At 39.8% G+C, this 18290-nt stretch overlaps 1 protein-coding gene across 1 annotated transcript in view; it reads left to right on the top strand.

The window, feature by feature from the left end:
- Positions 1-17765, top strand: part of LOC149283451 (vitellogenin-2-like) — a 30585-nt gene extending 12820 nt beyond the window's left edge. Inside the window, exons 15-37 of the mRNA XM_089497546.1 lie at positions 112-213; positions 557-670; positions 755-938; positions 1130-1190; positions 1561-1746; positions 2701-2821; positions 3909-4083; positions 4177-4265; positions 5359-5486; positions 6432-6483; positions 7283-8425; positions 9051-9095; positions 9963-10079; positions 10582-10770; positions 10874-11016; positions 12060-12198; positions 13242-13353; positions 13863-14049; positions 14363-14457; positions 14783-14880; positions 16428-16572; positions 17011-17172; positions 17604-17765. Coding sequence (XP_089353672.1) covers positions 112-213; positions 557-670; positions 755-938; positions 1130-1190; positions 1561-1746; positions 2701-2821; positions 3909-4083; positions 4177-4265; positions 5359-5486; positions 6432-6483; positions 7283-8425; positions 9051-9095; positions 9963-10079; positions 10582-10770; positions 10874-11016; positions 12060-12198; positions 13242-13353; positions 13863-14049; positions 14363-14457; positions 14783-14880; positions 16428-16572; positions 17011-17172; positions 17604-17701 — 3885 coding nt within the window. The 3' untranslated portion in view covers positions 17702-17765. The remainder of the gene's footprint in view (positions 1-111; positions 214-556; positions 671-754; positions 939-1129; positions 1191-1560; positions 1747-2700; positions 2822-3908; positions 4084-4176; positions 4266-5358; positions 5487-6431; positions 6484-7282; positions 8426-9050; positions 9096-9962; positions 10080-10581; positions 10771-10873; positions 11017-12059; positions 12199-13241; positions 13354-13862; positions 14050-14362; positions 14458-14782; positions 14881-16427; positions 16573-17010; positions 17173-17603) is intronic.
- The last annotated feature ends 525 nt before the right edge of the window (positions 17766-18290 follow it).

Genomic DNA, 18290 nt, shown 5'->3' on the forward strand with positions numbered 1-18290 from the left:
TCAGGGAAAATAAACTTTTTTCTTTCATTCTCTTGCCTGTTGCTTCATGTACAATACATATGAATGAGCTCATATCCTGCCCTTTCCAAAGTTTGTTCTTTCTTTTGAAAGGTTACACTGCAAGTTGAAGGTCTCAGGGAATGGTTATGGAAACTAAATGTCCCATTGGATCAATACTCTGGCGACCAGAAGATAAAAGATACTGAAAGAAAGGTAAGATGTTCAATTTCTTGAGTGCATGGTCATAAGAAAATGGTGGATGAAATTATTCCTAAGTCTATGTTCAGGTACTGCTGAGGAAAAGCACATATTTGGGTGGCAAATAACAGTATGCATTTATAACATGGAATTGTATCTTGGAACTAAATTAAGTAGGGATTGATAAAACATTGTTCTAACAAACCCCCCAGATATTCCCAAGATATGTACATTTCCAAAGTAAAGACATCTACAGCAAAAGTGCTGCAAAGCAGAATGATTTCTGTTGTTTTTGAAGTGAAGCCTTCTTGTTTGAATGGACATAATATTCACTCATTCTTATTTTTCTGATTTTTAGCTGCCAGGATTCAAAGACATACCTCTTGAAAGATCATTATTAGCTGCTAATTTAAAAATTTTAGGCCAAGAAGTCATCTTCTTTACTCCTGAAGAAACAATGCAACTTAGGAAGGTGAGCTGCTTTCTTTTCTTTCACAATATACTCAAAGTGTTGTTGTCATGTCTTTTAACCTATTGTACATTAATTCTGTTGCAGCTTGGGGAGGAAAAACTACTTGGGCCTCAAGCCTTAGGAATGATCTATCAGATCATCCAAAATATTGATCAGCAAATTACCCAAGCTCTGATTCTTGAGGCTCGGTACATGGTTCCTACCACTCTTGGTCTGCCATTTGAAGTAAGCGCCGCTGGCATTGCCATGGTACATAGTTCATTAAAAGGTAAGACAGGGGATCACCAAATACAACACAATATTTTATTAGCTTCCTCATTTCACATGTAGTCAGTGCTAGCTTTTTATTTTTTAAAGAGTACAATGAAGTCGATAACTTTCCTAGCCAAAAGTAAAAGACAGAGTCTGGCATTCAGTCTAACTGCCAACATTTTAAGGTTTTCCTCCTTTTTATCTCAGTGAAAAATTATGAAGGTCAGAAGACGGTCCGTGAGGAACTTCAGCTTGAGAGCCATGTTGTGTAAGTCAAATATGATTTTTGTATTTAGCTTTTATGACAAAATAATTGTCACAGTCAAAAATTTCATTCAAGAAAACAGGACTTTGAACCTGGTAGGGCTTGTTATCTAAGACAGAATAACATATAACCCTCCATACACACATGCACATATAAATTTACATATGTTGCAAGTGATATCAAGGTTATTTTGCCACAAGAGGGAGAAAACCCACCAATCCTCTTCAAAGGAACTGAATTAAATGAATAACTGGGACTCCCAAAATCAAGTACCCTGAGGTGGTCTCTCGTTCTGTCTTAATACTCAGCTTGGCTCTGCTAGTTACATCAATAGTTAAATGTCTAATATGTGCCCTTTCCCATCTCCTTTTAGCTTCCAAGGTTATGGAAAGCTTTTCTGGGGAGTTAACACAGGTTTCTCCCAACATATTGTGGAAATCACAGGCCAATTCCGTACACAAGGCTCCCTGAAAATGAATGCCATCTGGGACATGAAAGCCCGGAACTTCAAAGTTGAGATCGACCCAATCCATGACAAGTATGAACTCGCAGTGGCAAGGTACAGTGGTTTCCCTACATTTCTCTCTCTCTCTCTCCAGCCCCATGAAGGCTTCTCTTATGATGAAAAACACACACTACATGGAGTATTTTTCGAACAAGAAACAAAGGAAGAGTTAGGGCTACAGTTCCGAGTATTGTGCTCTTTCCTTGGCTTCCCAAAATATTATTAGTTCATGTTACAGTCCAGTCTTGTGGTTCTGTGGAAGTGTTAGGTACATACAGCTTTTCCCTATAGCAAGTCAGGCCATTAGCCATTTCACCCATTACCGCACAGTGTTTTACTAGAATCTGTGCCTCAGTTTCAAAATAAATAATCAGTATCCTTCCTTCCCCAGACCACTGCTTCCATTTTTCTACTTCATTCTGAAGGCATTTCTAAACTCCTTTTGATTTTTTAAAAAAATCTGTATTTACTTGCCATTTGAAAGTGGCCAAGAGTGCTTCTTGTAAACTGCTTCTTCTTTTTATTCATCTGTCCACTCCTCTGCAGCCTTCCCAGTTGCCCACAAATTAAAACAAGCTCCATGGCAGAGCTCTGTTATAATGCTGCCTTGGGTTTGATTTGAAGTGTAGGTAACCAAGGGGGTTCCAGGCCAGCAGAAAAAGGATTGTACGATGAAAGAAAAGACATTCTGACTTGTTCCTTCCAGCTATGGATAAATGCTAAAACCCTGCACCTCATCAATGAGAATTTTATTGGAATTTCTTTTCTTTTCTTTTCTTTTTTTGGTCTCCCCTCAGTCTTTTTTCTAAGCTTCATTCAGTTTTGAAGAAAAGTGGAATATAAGTAAAATTAAATGAGGTCAAGAATTTAGCCAGAACCCTGAATATTCAGAGTTTGTGGAATGATCTTGCTGTACTCTTGCCAATCAATGAGTTTTGCCTCCTTGATTATTCTTCATGTTCTTCATATATTCATGAGTTCAGTGCTTTTCACTGTGTACCTTAACAGCCATGAAGCCCATGTTGTAGCAATGCATCTGCATTCTGAGAAGAAGGCTCCAGTTCTTCCTGAAAGGCTTGGAGAGGATATCTTGAGAGAAGAGTTCAAACCAAGAGATGAAGATGTTAAAGTAAGACATTCTTCTTGGGGTGTGTTTACACATACATGCATATGTCCTGTTGTAAATGTCATAATTCCCTAATCTTGCAGGCTATTGATGGGGAATCTGATGACTAACAGTTCTTCTTTTTGAGAAAAACAGTTGGTTTTTTTTAATATACTGAGTACTTTTTAAAATAAATTTGGCAGTGTCTGTTTGCCTCTGTTTGTAGATTTATTGCAACTTATGACCACTCAGATAGGTTTTATTTTAATATACTGACACATGAGGGAAACAAAGGTTAAATGAGATGTTTTGTAGGAGATGTTTGGAGGCAATAGAAATAGAAAACGTTAATATTTCTAGGCTAAATTTTAAGGCATGCCTAGAGCTATCTTGTTATAGAAGTCAACATCATCTGCCAAACGTACAAAGAAGGATGGAGTCAATCCTACACACTTACCATTGGCTTTGCCTAAGGTTGGAGAAATTTTGACACCACCCTAAATGCCATGTCTCAATGCTGTGAAATTCTTGGGTTTGTAGTTTGTTGTGCCACCAGAACTCTCTGACAGAAAAGGGTGAATGTTTTGCAAAACTCAGTTCCAGAATTCCATAGCATTGAGCCATGGCAGTTAGTGATGTCAAACTGGATTATTTTGGTAGTGTACATGCAGTCTCACTCAGGTGAATAGGGCATACTCTTGAATAGACACATACTCTACTCATTTCTGAAGTTTCTGAAATTTCCCCAAACTATCTACATGTTTTCTGTATGTTAAACGATAATACTGCACACATAAGCTATACCTCTGAAAAATCAAGCTATCTAAAATGAGCTAAATTCAACTTCCTTTACTATTTATGGTTTCCTTATGTAGATAGAAGCATTCCAGATTATTTGGTTCAGAGATTTCTAAGGCTTGGCCAGGAAAGATGTTGGCAACCACAGCCACTTCCAAAAGCCTTTCTTGCTTTTGTGCAATACTAATTACTCTAATGGCACCAGTATAATGTATAAGACCACTGTATAACGTGGTCTTCTGTTTGCCATGCATACTTTGTATATTGCTGTGTTGCTACTTAAGAAATACTGACTTGGCTATGTTCCCTGCAGCAATCAAGACCATCCTACAAACCCAACCCCAGAGACCTCTGCTTTACATTCCAAATCTACCCTGTGAAGGTCTGCTTGGAGACCGTGAAGAAAACAAAGGATGTTGTGCCCATACGGAGAACATGGATGCACTTCTTATGTGAAGCCCATGAAGTGAGGATTCTGCTGACACCAGGTACCATCCTCACACCAGGAAGCTCTCTTTTCAATTTTGTAAGCACTTAGAAAGTTATATACATTTTCTAATGTACATATGTCATCTGTGCAGTTGTTGCTATGGAGAAGATCAAAGGGGAAATTCAACTGGTCCTTGAATTACCCAGGATGAAAAGAGAGATAAAAAGTCACGGAGGAAAGGTATGTACATGACACAGAACTTAAACAATCCCATAAAAGCAAACCTTTCTACAAAGCATGCTATAGAGACAGCTTTGCTGAGACTGTACCATTTTAAAGGCCAAAAACATTCAGGCTCTTGAAGACATCTGAGACAATTTTAATTTCATTATACTCTTTTCATACTGCGATGATTTGGAGTAACAGATGAGCTTTGAATCCTATAAATATCTATAAGAAATGTAACAGGAAAGTGTTCTTCACCTTTGGTATAATGACTTTAGTGTGCATCATTTGACACAACTGACTTCAAGCCATATTGAACACTAGGAGAGAAATATTATCAACCTTTTGGCCAAAAACACTGCTTGATAATGATGAAACTTTCTGTGGAACTCTCCCTCATCTTTCCAACTATTGCTGAGACATAAGAGAGGATAAGAAAACATAGGGATTCTTTGGACAGGGCAAATGTATTGGGAGGAAGCTGCAGTATTGGTTCATCTAATTCTCAGGGTTTTGTTGTTGTTGTTTTTTTTAACTAGTCAAACCATGTTTCTATTGTTTGGAACTATTTTCTGGCAATTCCTGATGACAGCTTCAATATTTTATTCCCTCCCTTACGTGGGTCTTTTTCTAATTCCAAGGCATATCTGAACAATAAACTCTCTTCCTCTTCCTTCATTATTATTATTATTATTGCATTACAGTGGATCAGTGACATGGCACTTTTGTACTATGGCTTTATAACTCCAAAACAAACAAACAAAAGAGGGGAAAAATTGCCCTACCAGCACACTTCAACAAAAATGCCCCTGGTGATTTTTTTAAAAATATGTTTGTAAGAGCTCTAGTGCATTTTCCCTAACTGGTTTCAAACATCCAAATGGAATGAATGGGCACAAAAGCGGCAACAATGGGCAAACCCAGCAAAACCAAATAAGCTGTATCATGAGAATTCATACTTATGTAGAGCAATTTGGCAGAGCCCATGCATGGGAATATGAAAGCTAACATTACAAAATCATTCCTTTGGAGACGTCACACCAAAGATGGCTTGTGAAAAACACCACCAAGAGTGTAGCCATCACCACCAGTATCCTTTGCTTCACAGGATGAGTGCCAGGATTTCCCAGTTCCACCCAAAGGCCAGGAGGTTCCCTGCACACTTGAGTATCTACCTGTCTGTGGCAGTGATGGTGAGACTTACCCAAACAAATGTAGCTTTTGCAATGCCAAACGGTGAGTAGATCACAAGTCTTATGTAACAAAATTAATGTTCTCGGTGCCTTTTTTTACCCATTTCAAGACAAAGATACTGTAAATGTTTCTCAGAAGAAATGAGGATTTTTTAATTTCTGCAAATAATACAGTGAAAGCATGAGTGCTCAGTTATATTATTGGTAGTACTGTGTACTCTTCATTTTAAATGCTGAAAAACTTATGCTGAATTGCATTCTTCATGTCATATCCCCCCTCCAATTTTCTAAGATCTAGCTTTCATTTGATTTCCCTGGTATTTCATTATTCAAGATCTATAATCTTATTCCATTATTAAATCATTCTCAATTAGCACTTTTCAATAAAAACTTATCAGAAAAGTGTTGAAATTGAAGTGGGTTTCTACATGTATATGTGGTGGGATTGTCCTTTGGTTCAGAAATTCTGGGGTGAAGTGATATTAGAGATTAATATAATAATAAGCAAGGATGTTTATTTGAGCAAAGAGAATTGTATAACATTAAATTTGTAAAATAAGGGAATGAATAATAATGAAGAAAAGCAGTAAAAGGAACACAAGCTGTGATAGAATCATGGTGGAAAGAAAGTAAAAATTGGAACTTGAATAAGATAGATAAGTATTTGGCAGATAACTTGCTGCTTGATATTATTAGAGACAGAAGATTAAAATATAATGGAGAAAGGAGGGAAGAAGCTTGGAACCTGGGTTGGGAAATTCTGCTAGAGAAGGTCAAAGGGGATACGGACTACAATGAAGTCAATAATGTAATTAAATCCATATCCCACATATTGAATGTAGGTTTTTAATTGTAAACAGTGTATTGATTCTAATCTCTAATAAGACGGGGGGGGAAGGAGGCATGTGAACTCTGTATATATGGTATGTTAAAATTATTCAGTTTTTAAAAAAATAAAAAAATGCTGAAAAACTTTAATGTCTTTCAGGCTAAGTGGAAACCAGATCACAATAGAACATGAAGGTGAATGTGAGCAAGAGGTAAATCTACTGCTTATATCCTTCCCTGTGAAAGAAACAGCCTTTCTTACCAAAGGCCTTGCTTCTTTGTGCACAAAACTAGGTAGGCAGAGGAGACCTGATGGTCTTTCTGCCCCATACCACCCCTATATCCAAACCCTTTCTTATATTGGAACATGCTAATTCACACTAAATGACAATCACAGTTGGGAACTTTAGTCTGCAATCTCTTCATCCTTGCCTGAGAGTGAATTTCATTGAACTACAATTTTGGGGATCCAGTGTGTTCATCAACACTGAGTAGTAATATACCATAAAAAGCCAGTGGTTTTTCTGCTGCAAAGAACACAGCTACCAACAGCAATTGTTTCATTATGCTCAAATTAGCTTACAGATGTAAACCGCCTAGACACTGCTTAGGAGGTATGAAGCGGTATATAAATGAAGCTTGTTTGTTTGTTTGTTTGTTTGTTTCATAGACCCTTCTTCCACTCAAAAGATAAATGAAAGGAACCGTGGAGCAGTGCTTTAATTCCATATCTGTTGCATTATTCTGTTAGTTTATTTTAACAGATGTCTACAGATTGCATATAAATAATGTGTTGTTTCTAATGCTGAATTCCACCTTGTGTTCCCTGTTCAGAATGCACAAAGGAGTAAATGAGTAAATATTTTTATTGTTTTTTTATTAAACATACATACCAAAAATTACATACGACCATAAAATGAGTAAATATTAAAAGAAAATGAAAATATAAATTGTAAGAAATTTCACATTGGTAATATTTGTTTCTCCGCCTTCCTCTCAATCACACTCTAGGGTGAAATCACACCTGCAAAGAGGCCTTCCAAGCAACCCAAAAAGCAAGAGCCTGACCTCGATGAAAACTATAGTTCCATTGATTCCTCTTCCAGCTCTGACTCTTCTGAACCCACTACTAAGCCAGGGAAAGGTAGAAAGCAGGATGATAGCAGCAGCGACACCACGAGCAGCAGTGATAGCAGTGACAGCAGCAGCAGTGACAGCAAGGGTGGAAGGAAGCACTCCAACCACCACAAGTCCAGAGACAGTTCTTCCAGCAGCAGCAGCAGCGACAAGAGCAGCAGCAGTGACAGCAGCGACAAGAGCAGCAGCAGCAGCGACAGCAGTAATAAGAAGAGGAGGAGCAGCAGCAGCAGCAGTGACAAGAGCAGCAGCAGCAGCAGCAGCAGCGACAGCAGTGACAAGAGGAGCAGCAGCAGCGACAGCAGTGACAAAAGCAGCAGCAGCAGCGACAGCAGTGACAAAAGCAGCAGCAGCAGCGACAGTAGTGACAAGCGCAGCAGCAGCAGCAGTGACAGCAGTGATAAGAGCAGCAGCAGCAGCAGTGACAAGAGCAGCAGCAGCAGCGACAGCAGTGACAAGAGCAGCGACAGCAGTGACAAGAGCAGCAGCAGCAGCGACAGCAGTGACAAGAGCAGCAGCAGCAGTGACAGCAGTGATAAGAGCAGCAGCAGCAGCAGCGACAGCAGTGACAAGAGCAGCAGCAGCAGCGACAGCAGTGACAAGAGCAGCAGCAGCAGCAGCGACAGTAGTGACAAGCGCAGCAGCAGCAGCGACAGTAGTGACAAGCGCAGCAGCAGCAGCAGCGACAGTAGTGACAAGAGCAGCAGCAGCAGCGACAGTAGTGACAAGAGCAGCAGCAGCAGCGACAGTAGTGACAAGAGCAGCAGCGACAGCAGCAGCAGTGACAAGAGCAGCAGCAGCAGCGACAGCAGCAGCAGTGACAAGAGCAGCAGCAGCAGTGAGAGCAGCAGCAGTGATAGCAGTAGCAGCAGAAAGAGCAGCAGCAGCAGTAGTGACAGTAGCAGTAGTGACAGCAGCAGCGACAGCAACAGCGACAGCAACAGCGACAGCAGCAGCGACAGCAGCAGCGACAGCAGCAGCAGCGAGAGTCATGAGGATTCCAGAAAGAAGGTACCTGTGTTATCATTACTTTGTGTAGAGCTGCTTAGTGTTGAAATGGGCAAGATCAGGTCAGAGGCATCACTGGGGTGTGGGCTGCACTGGGTGAAACCTCAGAGGAGGGGTGACACTCAGTTGGGCCCTCCTCCCCTTCGGAGCAGGATGCAGCTTGAATGCTTGCTCTTCCTGGCAGTTCTGTCACTGGGCTTTCTCCATGGGGAGGAAGTCTGGTGATGGTCCAACTGGAGAGGCAAACACATGCCTTTCTTGGGTGACACCCTCCTCACCGGCTGACACCCTAGCTAGCGGTGCCACTGGATCCGGCTGGAGGGGCTCTGCAAAAACCTCAGAGCAAGATAGCTCCATTTGATCCAAAGGTGAAGCAAATCTATGTTCCTGGTGGCCACCATGTGCAAAATGTGACTCGGGTAGAACTTACAGGAACCCATCAACTAACCTTGCAGAGGAGTCCTCCATCTAGGCTGTTTAGCTAGCCCAAGTGTTTGATTCTTGAAGCTGGAAAGGCCCTTCAGTAGATTTCAAAAGCTGTGCCAGAATGTACAGCTTTATTTTACAAGCATATTAAAAATAAAAATAATTTCTCCTCCTTCAATATGCTGTTTTTCTTATTCTCTTTTTAAAGGGACAAGAAATTTACCAGTTCAGTTTCAGATCAGTCAAACAGCAGGTAAGATCCCCTCCCCACCAGCTCAATCGACTAAGTGCTGGTTTAAAAAGCTGGAAAGAGCAAAAATTCGAAGCCAGGAAATGATCAACAGAAAATTAGGCATGTTAAGGTTTTTGAAATGTTTGTTTTACTGATGTCACACTTAGAGAAGATCTGGGGGGGGGGGGTCAAGCACACTAGCCCACTCCTCCAGTTATTAGCACCATTTCTCTTCTCATTTATTCTTGTGAAGGCAGCTGGTCTCCATCCTAAACTGCAGCAGTCTCCCCTTGGTCTTCCCATCCAGATTTTTTTTTTAAAAAAACTGAATTATCATTATAAACAGCAACAATAGCTGTGTTAGAAGAGTGGCTGAAGACGGTTGTGGTGTCTGCATGGCATCTATAACCTGGAAAATATACCTTGTGGAATGCAATTCCCATTGACCATGATGGTTGGAGAACTGTGGGAATTGTAGGCCTGAATTATGCATTGTATTCATTACTAGAGTATACCCACTGAATTGATTATTGATGGTAAACATGCCACTAAATCCCATTGATTCAATAACTCTAATCTAGTTGGGACTAAGAATAAGATACTAGCCACAGCTCAAGAAAGTAACTTTTCCAAGGTGTACCCTCCCTTCTTCACTGTAAGTGGTGGTTACATCATCTCACTCATCCCTCCCTCTCACTGTTACAGTTTGCAGAGTAGAGTATTCCTAAACTTTAAATTCCTAGATTTTATTATCACCACAGAAAAAATAGTGGCATCTCTTAGGCTCTTCAACGGCTACATAGCAAACTTCCCAGTTATAGAAGCCAGCTTTCCCCACTGTGCAGTCTGGACTTGTCCTACCTTCTAGAGATTTTTTTGTTTTTCCAGGGAAGCAAACAGCAGCGCAACCAAAAGCAACAGAGCAACAGCCAGGACAGTGATGATAGCAGCAGCTCCTCTATTCCAACTCTTCACTCCAGCATTGAGGACAATATATACTATTCAGTAAGTATTGAAATGTATTTCCTTTGGCAACTGTGGTATGAATTTAGGAACTTAAGTTGTAGAAATTGGAAAATGCCATGATCAGAAAGCAGACTGAAAAGACTCCAGACCATAGGTTGCTTATTTGGACCTTTTCCTTAATGGATAGCAGGCATATGTCTCTAATATGAGCTGGAAGTTGGTGAATTAGCACCGACACTTATGGGAACCCTGGGGGGAAGAGCTTCAACAGATCTGGCCAAATTACTAGGTGAGCCACATCTATTTATATTGGGCTGTACCAATATATTTTAAATATTTCAAATATTCCTTGGCCCAAAATAAAGCAAATCTGTTTATGAGATTCCGCTAGGTTTCATTATAAATGGAGGAGTAATTTAGAGAAACTTTTATGTGGGCAGGTATGTTGCCTGAAGACATTTGTAAGGATACACTCAAAACAACACGTATGTGGTATTTGATCAAGCAGCAACTTTAAAATGTTTCCCAATTTTCCTTTCAGGATAAAAAATGGGTAAAGGTTCTGGTTGCTCATCTCCGCATCATCCGTCGTGATAGAAAACCTCATGGAGTTGATGCTCTGGTGTTTAAAACTCCCACCAGATTTAGAATGACTGTGACAAACTTCACACGCCCCGGCAGGCCAATTGTCTGCTTGGAATCTGGAATGCTGAGCCCTTACAAAGCAATGGTGAGTCTTGCCAAGTCATGCAGGTGTTCCCTCAGAGCAGGATGACCAAGGGTTGATGAGGGATTGGACTAAACTGCATTTTATATATTTCCCTCTTGCTTAGACCTCTTTGAAAACGGGCTGGGACTGCAAGGAGTATGAGATCTCAACAGAAGTTGAGACCGGTTGGTTGTCTGTCCATCCAGCTATTCGTTGGAAAGTTAATTATCCCAGGGTCCCTGAAGTGCTGCTTACCCTTTGGGAACCGTGAGTAAAAGTTATGGCATTTCATCAGGTGTTGAGCCTGGCCGTTTTGAACATAAGACAGAAAGCAGGATAAAGAAAGCAGGCTGAAAAGACTCATCCAAAGGATGGGTGGGGTGACTCTGAAAGTCCCAGATCTTGTTGCTTTGCAAATGGATTTTATTTTGGAAATTCATGTGAGTCTTTCTTGGGAACTCCTGGCATTATCAAGGACTTTTCATTCCCTTTTTCCAGAGTAGTTTAACTTAATCCTATCTCTACTTTATTGTCTGTAAACCCTGAGAGTAGCTAGGATGGCCACCACCAGTAAAAACAGCCATTGTGTTCAAAAGGCTCAGTGGAAATGGGTGGAAATCAGTTTCTAAAATGTTTCATGTATCTCGATGCAACATATGATCAGTAGGAAGGAAAGAGGGAAGGAAACCTGTGATATTTCATGAAATAGTTTGGATGCAAGCCTCAGAATATGTAAGTAAAATAAAAACAAAAAGAACTGGAAACTACTGGTGCTTCCAGAGACTTTTCTCTTTTCTGGATCAGCCCTAAATCTAAAGATCAATACCATCCCTTGACCCCTGCAAGATATCAAATGGGAGAGGCAGCCATTTGCCTACATGCAGACTCCTTAAAAAGACCAGCCTTCCAAGACAACTGACACTTTTTCCAGATGGGTTGAAAACAACTCCTCTGGAACAGATCTTCCAAATGTAAAACTTTGGAATCCAGCCAATGTCCTCATTACTAGTGATTAAGAGACATCCCCAGAATTGCACAGACTTTGTAAGTAACTCTGTAGTCCTATAACATAAATTGGACGATTGACTTTTGAGCTGAGGAGAACTGTCAGTGTCCCTGGGTCAGTCTGATGAGAATCATTGTTGGCTGGGAGATTCTGAGAACTATAATCCAGAACATTACTTTTCCAGGTCTGCCCTGTAGATCTCTTGTCCTGGAAGCAAATGTTTTCATTGTGTGTGGGATCCTTTTCTTGTCTCTCTTAAATTATGACAAAGGAGTAAGGCAAATCTTCCTATCATTAAACCAAGGATCTACAGCCAAATCCCTGGAGTGGCCTACATGCTGGGACTGTCACATAAAATCCAAAAAAATCCCTCTCGAGAAGCTTCATTGGTTTTGGCTCTAACTGCTCAAAGAAGCTTTGCCATGGTCCTGAGGATGCCAGAAGTGAGTTGTGTGCATTTGTGTGCGTGCCTTCATGTTGTGTGTTGATTTGTAATGGCCCCAGAAATTTCATAGAGTTTTCTTAAGCAAGGAAACTACAGAAGTGATTTTGCCAGTTTCTTTCTCTGAAGAATAGTTTACAGCCCCTAGAATTTGTTGGTGGTCTCCCATCCAAGCAGTAACCAGGGCTGACCCTGCTTAGCTTCCATGATCAGAAAGGATCTGGTGCCTTCACGGTATTTGGACCCATGAATTGAATTATACGTGATATTATTTCAGTGACAAAAGCAAAAATAGGTTGGTGAAAGAATGAAGAATTGCTATAATATGTATAATCTACGTATATATGCCAATACAAACAAAATTTCCTTTTTACAAAGATTAATTTAACTCCTCCCTATATTTCTTCATTAAACAGCTTGTGTCAAGTTCATATATTATTATTTATTTATTTATTTATTTATTTATTTATTTATTTATAAAGCGCTGTAAATTTACACAGCGCTGTACATACAATCTTTTAGTTAGACGGTTCCCTGCCCTCAGGCTTACAATCTAAGAAGACACAACACAAAAGGAGAAGGGAGTGGTGGTGGGGAATCGGATCAAGTCCAGCAGTTCTTCTCCACTTCCGTGGTCTGGACCAAGGCAGATGGACTGGAGGAAGGGCTTAGCTTCTTAATGGATGGTTAAATGGAGGCTTCCTGGGTCAGAGAGGGGCTCGCCTCTGGGAATGCTTCTCTAAACAATATAGTCTTTAACTCAGTTTTGAAATATAAGTCCTGAAATAAGTATTTTTCCTGACTGGAAAAGCACATCAAAATATAATCCACCACAATGCCTTCTGTGGCAGTGGTACTATGCCAGTTGGCAAGACATTCTGTTTTTCTTAAGCAGTCAGACAGTATTACTAAAAAAACACACTTGTAAAGATGAACAATTAATAAATCTTGATCTCCTTCATATTAGTGTAATTATGAATTGAAACAGACTCTGAAGAACATTGCTCTCCTTCATTTTTAACCAGTGTTCATATTTCTTTCCAGTATACGGTCTATGGGGAAGACCTCATGCTTCCATTTGTAGTGCCACTCACTCGTTCTATGCAATCTTCCAAACTCAGTGATGTTCCATTAAGGATCCTTGCTAGTCTGAATGGTGAGATTTTTTTTTACCATCTTTATAGTTTTTAACCCAGGGTTGGCCAACCTCCATAATCCTTGACTCCAATTCCCATCTGTCTGAGCCAGGATTGCTGATAGTGGGAATTGTAAGGAAACAATCTGTGGAGGACCCTCGCCTCTGCTTTAAGACATGTAAATGTGAGAGGGAGAGGGAGAGAGGAAGTGCACATTAGTTTCTCTTAACAAATGGTTGTGAGTGTAGAGTAAATGATGGAAAGGCCAAGATTCAGTTTAATGTATCAAAGTAGTCATCATACCACCACATTACCACCATGGTTCCAGAACTTTAAATAATATTTCAGAGTTGCCTTTGAGCCATAAAAACCCATCACTTTAAACATTACCCATATTTGCTCAATCTGATGAATATTAATTTATTTTTCTGAAATTCTCTGAATGCTGTTTCTTAGCTGCTCACATAACACTAAGGATTGTGTTTCGTGGTCTTTTTGTCTCATTCGTGTTTCTGTCTTTGTCAAATAGGGGTCTGCAGAGTAAATAATCAAACAATCACAACTTTCAATGAACAAACCATCAACAAAGGATTGGTGCCAGACTGTTTCTTGGACTTGTTACAAGACTGTACTTGCCACAAGAAGATTATGATGCTGATGAAATATGAATCCAATAACAATAACAATATATTACTCAATGTCACTGTTTCCAACACGTAAGTATGAAACAGGAGTACTGTTTAATCATGGGATGAGAAGAACAATTTCAGGAAATTGTCAAAAGGAAAAAATAACAAGATTTATTGCATGTTGTGTAACTTTTATTCTGCTTAAAAATACTAGAATGACTTACAGTTACTAATCTTAGGTAAATCAGAACAACAAGAATACTAATAAAAAGAAAACAGAAGCATAGGACAACTTCTAGCCAAGTTCAAAGTGCAAAAGAAATTAATTTTCATTGAAAGTTCAGGAATTATCATAATTGGAGAAGTTTAAATCTGTGCTGCTTGTTTTCTTTTCTATAAGGGAAATTGTCTTCATGTCTCGTGAGAAAAAGCTTATAGCAACACTTAATGGGACTGTCATAAACAGCAATGAAGATCACTTGCGCAGACTTAAAGGTATGTAAAAGAATGTACATTTTAAACTAACACATAGATTGAAGAACTTGAACTGAAGAACTTGAGGAAGTAAGTAAACAACAAAGAGAAAAACATCAATATAATGTGGCTTGTTCTTCTGATTTTGGCCTAGGATGTGTTACCTAAAAATCTTATTAGCATAAGCAGGAGCAGAATGACTACACCTGCTCCTAATAAAATATGCTAAAACAGATTATGAGAAATTGATGAAGAGGGGTTTACAGTTGTACAAGAACAACAGTTTTATTTCAGAGTGTATTTAATTTGACCTTTGCTCACTTCCTTTTCTTTGGTTAAATTACAGACATAGAAATAGTTGTTATAATAAAAGAGGACAAGCTTATTCTTCGGGCGCAGTCCCATGGACTTGAGGAACTAGTCTACGATGGACATAATATTATGGTATTTTTCTCACTCCATCCAATAATTTTGAGGCTGAAAAGGGTATTTGTATACTTCCCTGAGTCTCTCTCTGTCTCTACCTCCATTCTCTCCCTGCATCCCTTCTAGACATTTCAGAGTGCAGTGGTGGATGGTGGCTTCAAGTTCACTGGAGCAGCCGACCCGCTTTGATTATTTTATTCAAAACTTTAAAAGTGCTACCCAAGATTATGGACTTTAGCCACCAAATGGATTCAGTACATTAGATAGCTCCTTCAAATTCATTGAAACAGCAAATCCACTTTGATTTTTTTTTTTTTTACTCTGAACTTTTTAAAGTGCTCCTTTAAAATCCACAATTTTACTCACATTTGGTTCACCTCACCACTGATTTGGGAATTATCAGCAACCATTGGTAGAGAGTAATGTGCTGCAAGCGTTTCATGAAGTCTTTTTCATCCACAGATTAATTTGGGGCAAGGAAGAGAAAATCATTATAGTTTATTGTGTGCATTGATAAGTTCTGCACTGTACCGCTACCATGTTTCTCTTAGCAGCAATGTAATCATACTTTCTTTAGCTTCTGGCCGAGTAATAGCAGCTGAATGTGAAAAGCCCCCATTTGCCAACCACCAAAAGACTACAACATTCACCCTTCTAAATATCTGACAGGATTTGTGGCTTGACAGATGGTAAGAGAGGTCGCAATGAAGGCAGAAAAGATGAGAAATGGAAAATACGAGAGCTAAGACAAGAGAGATCCCAATTCAGTTTGTGTACTGTGATATGTGGGAGATAGAAGTAAAGAATGAAGATGTCAGAGGCTCCAGACAGTGGTGACTAGTCAGTGTTAGCTTCAGCTGAATTAATGGACCAATGATCTGAAACTTCTTAAGATAGTTTCCTATATCATGGGCAGTGGGGTTTCGGTTTGTTTGGTTTCCAAGAAAACTTCAAGTATGTGTTCTTGATCAATTACAGCTGAAGTGATGATTCTTGGTTCTCTGCTGAAAAGACTGATACAGTTATAAGACTAAAGGGTTTATCACGCTAGCTGCCCTTTCCCGATCTGGGCACAGGCTGCGACCAGGCTGTGATTGTGTCTTATTGCACAGCTCTGTGCCCAGATAATTACTATCCCATCCTTCTCCTGTCCTAAGGTAAAAATGCTTGTTTTCTCTTATGAGAGACATTTCATTTGGGGTCGAGGTGGTAGTGGTCTGGGCATGGAGCTGTGTGATAGCACATGTTCCTAGTCTGGTCTCAGCTCATGCCGAGATCAGCACAAAAGGCAATGTGATAATCTCCTAAGACTGAAAGCTAAGAAGCAAGAGAAATGCCTATTAGAACTCCTTGTGATTCTAGGCTATTTTAACAGATTTTAGTCAATGCTGACAACACTACTCAGTGCTTCTTGGTAGGTGACTGCTAACATCAACACAATACCGATTTGCTGTATATATCAATTCAATGCTTCTATGGAAAGACGGAGTGGAGTCGTACTTACATTGTTTCATATCCTGATTGTAAATGAAATTTCATTGAATGCTGGCTTTCTTTCCATGAAGGTTACAGTTACTCCTGAGATTGGAATCGCATGTGGTCTCTGTGAAGTGTATGGTGGACAGTTAGGCAACCTCCGAACACCAAGTGGCTACTTGGCTAAAGATCTTGTGAGCTTTGCTCAGTCCTGGGTTGTTGCATCTGATGAAAGTAGGTGGACTCTTATTAGCTTGTTTTTTTCCCCTTTGGTATTACTAAGATGGCTGGGAGTTGGGTGCTTTGTAGGGGCCATAAGCAAAATGTCCTTTAGTGTGCTAACTCATCTATTAGTGGGCTTTATGAGCTAACTTGTAAAAATGGCACTGGGCCATTGCGCAGGTAGTTTTATCCACAGTGGCCCAGAAATATGTCATGTCTGAGATCACTCTGCAGTTGGCCAAGGATGCAAGTGTTGCTGCCAACCTTTGAAGGATCTATCTTGACTCCATTGAGCTATCTGATCTATGTTACTTGGAACACATCTTTGCAAAGTAATGAATACCAAATGGAAGGAAGATGGTGCTCTTCTAAATGCCATTTTTTGGGGTCAAACTGTAGAATAGCTACTCTCTTGTACAAGTTGTCAAAAGAATTCTGCTTCTCTTCCAGCCTGCAAGCTTCAGCATTCAACAGTAAGACATGAGAACCCAACCCTGATTGCAGAAGAAAATTCCCAGTGTGTTTCCAATCATCCTGTATTGCAGTGCCAAGAAGGATGCTCACCCACCCAAACCACTGACATTTCTGCTGGCTTCCACTGTGTGTCAGCTGGTAAGTCCATGTAGCACCTTCTAGTTAGGATTGTCCACATAAGTTAGTCTGCATCTCTCTCTCTCCTTTCCTTTCTTTCTTCTGAAGGGAAAAATTAGAGGTGTCTGCAGGGCAGCACCAAGAAGCCTGATTTATCACAGCATTCAGGACACTACAAAGAAATTTCTTGTTCTTTGTAAGGTGGGCATGCAGGAAAGAGCAGCACTTTCTCTCTATGTTGCAATCCTGACAAAAATGGTCTCCCTCAACTGCCATCTGGAGGCTTCCTTGAAATACAAGAAAAAAGTTCCAGAGAGGAGATCCTTTTCAAAAGCAGGCAGTGAAAGCAAGCAAGCGAGAGTCAGTTTTGCCTTTAGCTGCTAGAATGAAAAGCATTTTTCTCATTGCAAAACATTCATTCTTACAACTAATTTTCTGTTTTTCCTCTCCAGGGACGACTTTGCCTACTGAACTGACAAAACTTGCAGAAAAATCTGAGGACTTCATAGACACCGTGCAATCTCATGTGGCATGCTCTTGTACTCAGTGAAGCATGAGTTTCCTGTCAATTCTCACCTGAATCCTAACCTATAATATTGTTTTATGCGTGGACCAGTCTGTCATTTCTAGACAACTGCCCAGATGTTAATTTAAGTATTATAAAAAGCTCCACCCACCCCCAATCTATCATTCCCTTATCTAAGCAAAAGAAACTATGAATTAAATTGACGATTTTCTAATAAACTATTGCATTCAAAATGAATAATGAAGTGATAGCTTTATTTAATTACGTATGCTGAAGCATGAAGAGAGGTGCTTGTGCTTCATGAATGATTGGACACCCATTTATTTGATTGGAAACTGAACCAGTGCTTATTGCAGTCACTGCAGAAAATAATGAAACCTGTATTGTAGATTTCATAGCAGTAGACCATTACCTGCAGTGTTGCCATTCTCCAAGGGGAAGTTACAAAACTGTACTACTATTATTAATACTATTAATTTTTGTTGTTGTCCTTATTCTGAAAAGCTAAGAGAAGTAACAATCTCACATAAAATCACACACTTAATTTTTTTTTTTTTAAGTTAAAACCACAAGCCTGAATCCACACATTACATGTCTACTATTGTTGTTGTGG

This window comes from Sceloporus occidentalis, unplaced genomic scaffold (genome assembly GCF_023333645.1).
Source record: "Sceloporus occidentalis isolate IW3139 unplaced genomic scaffold, rSceOcc1.0.p SCAF_104, whole genome shotgun sequence".
NCBI classification, from domain to species: domain Eukaryota; kingdom Metazoa; phylum Chordata; class Lepidosauria; order Squamata; family Phrynosomatidae; genus Sceloporus; species Sceloporus occidentalis.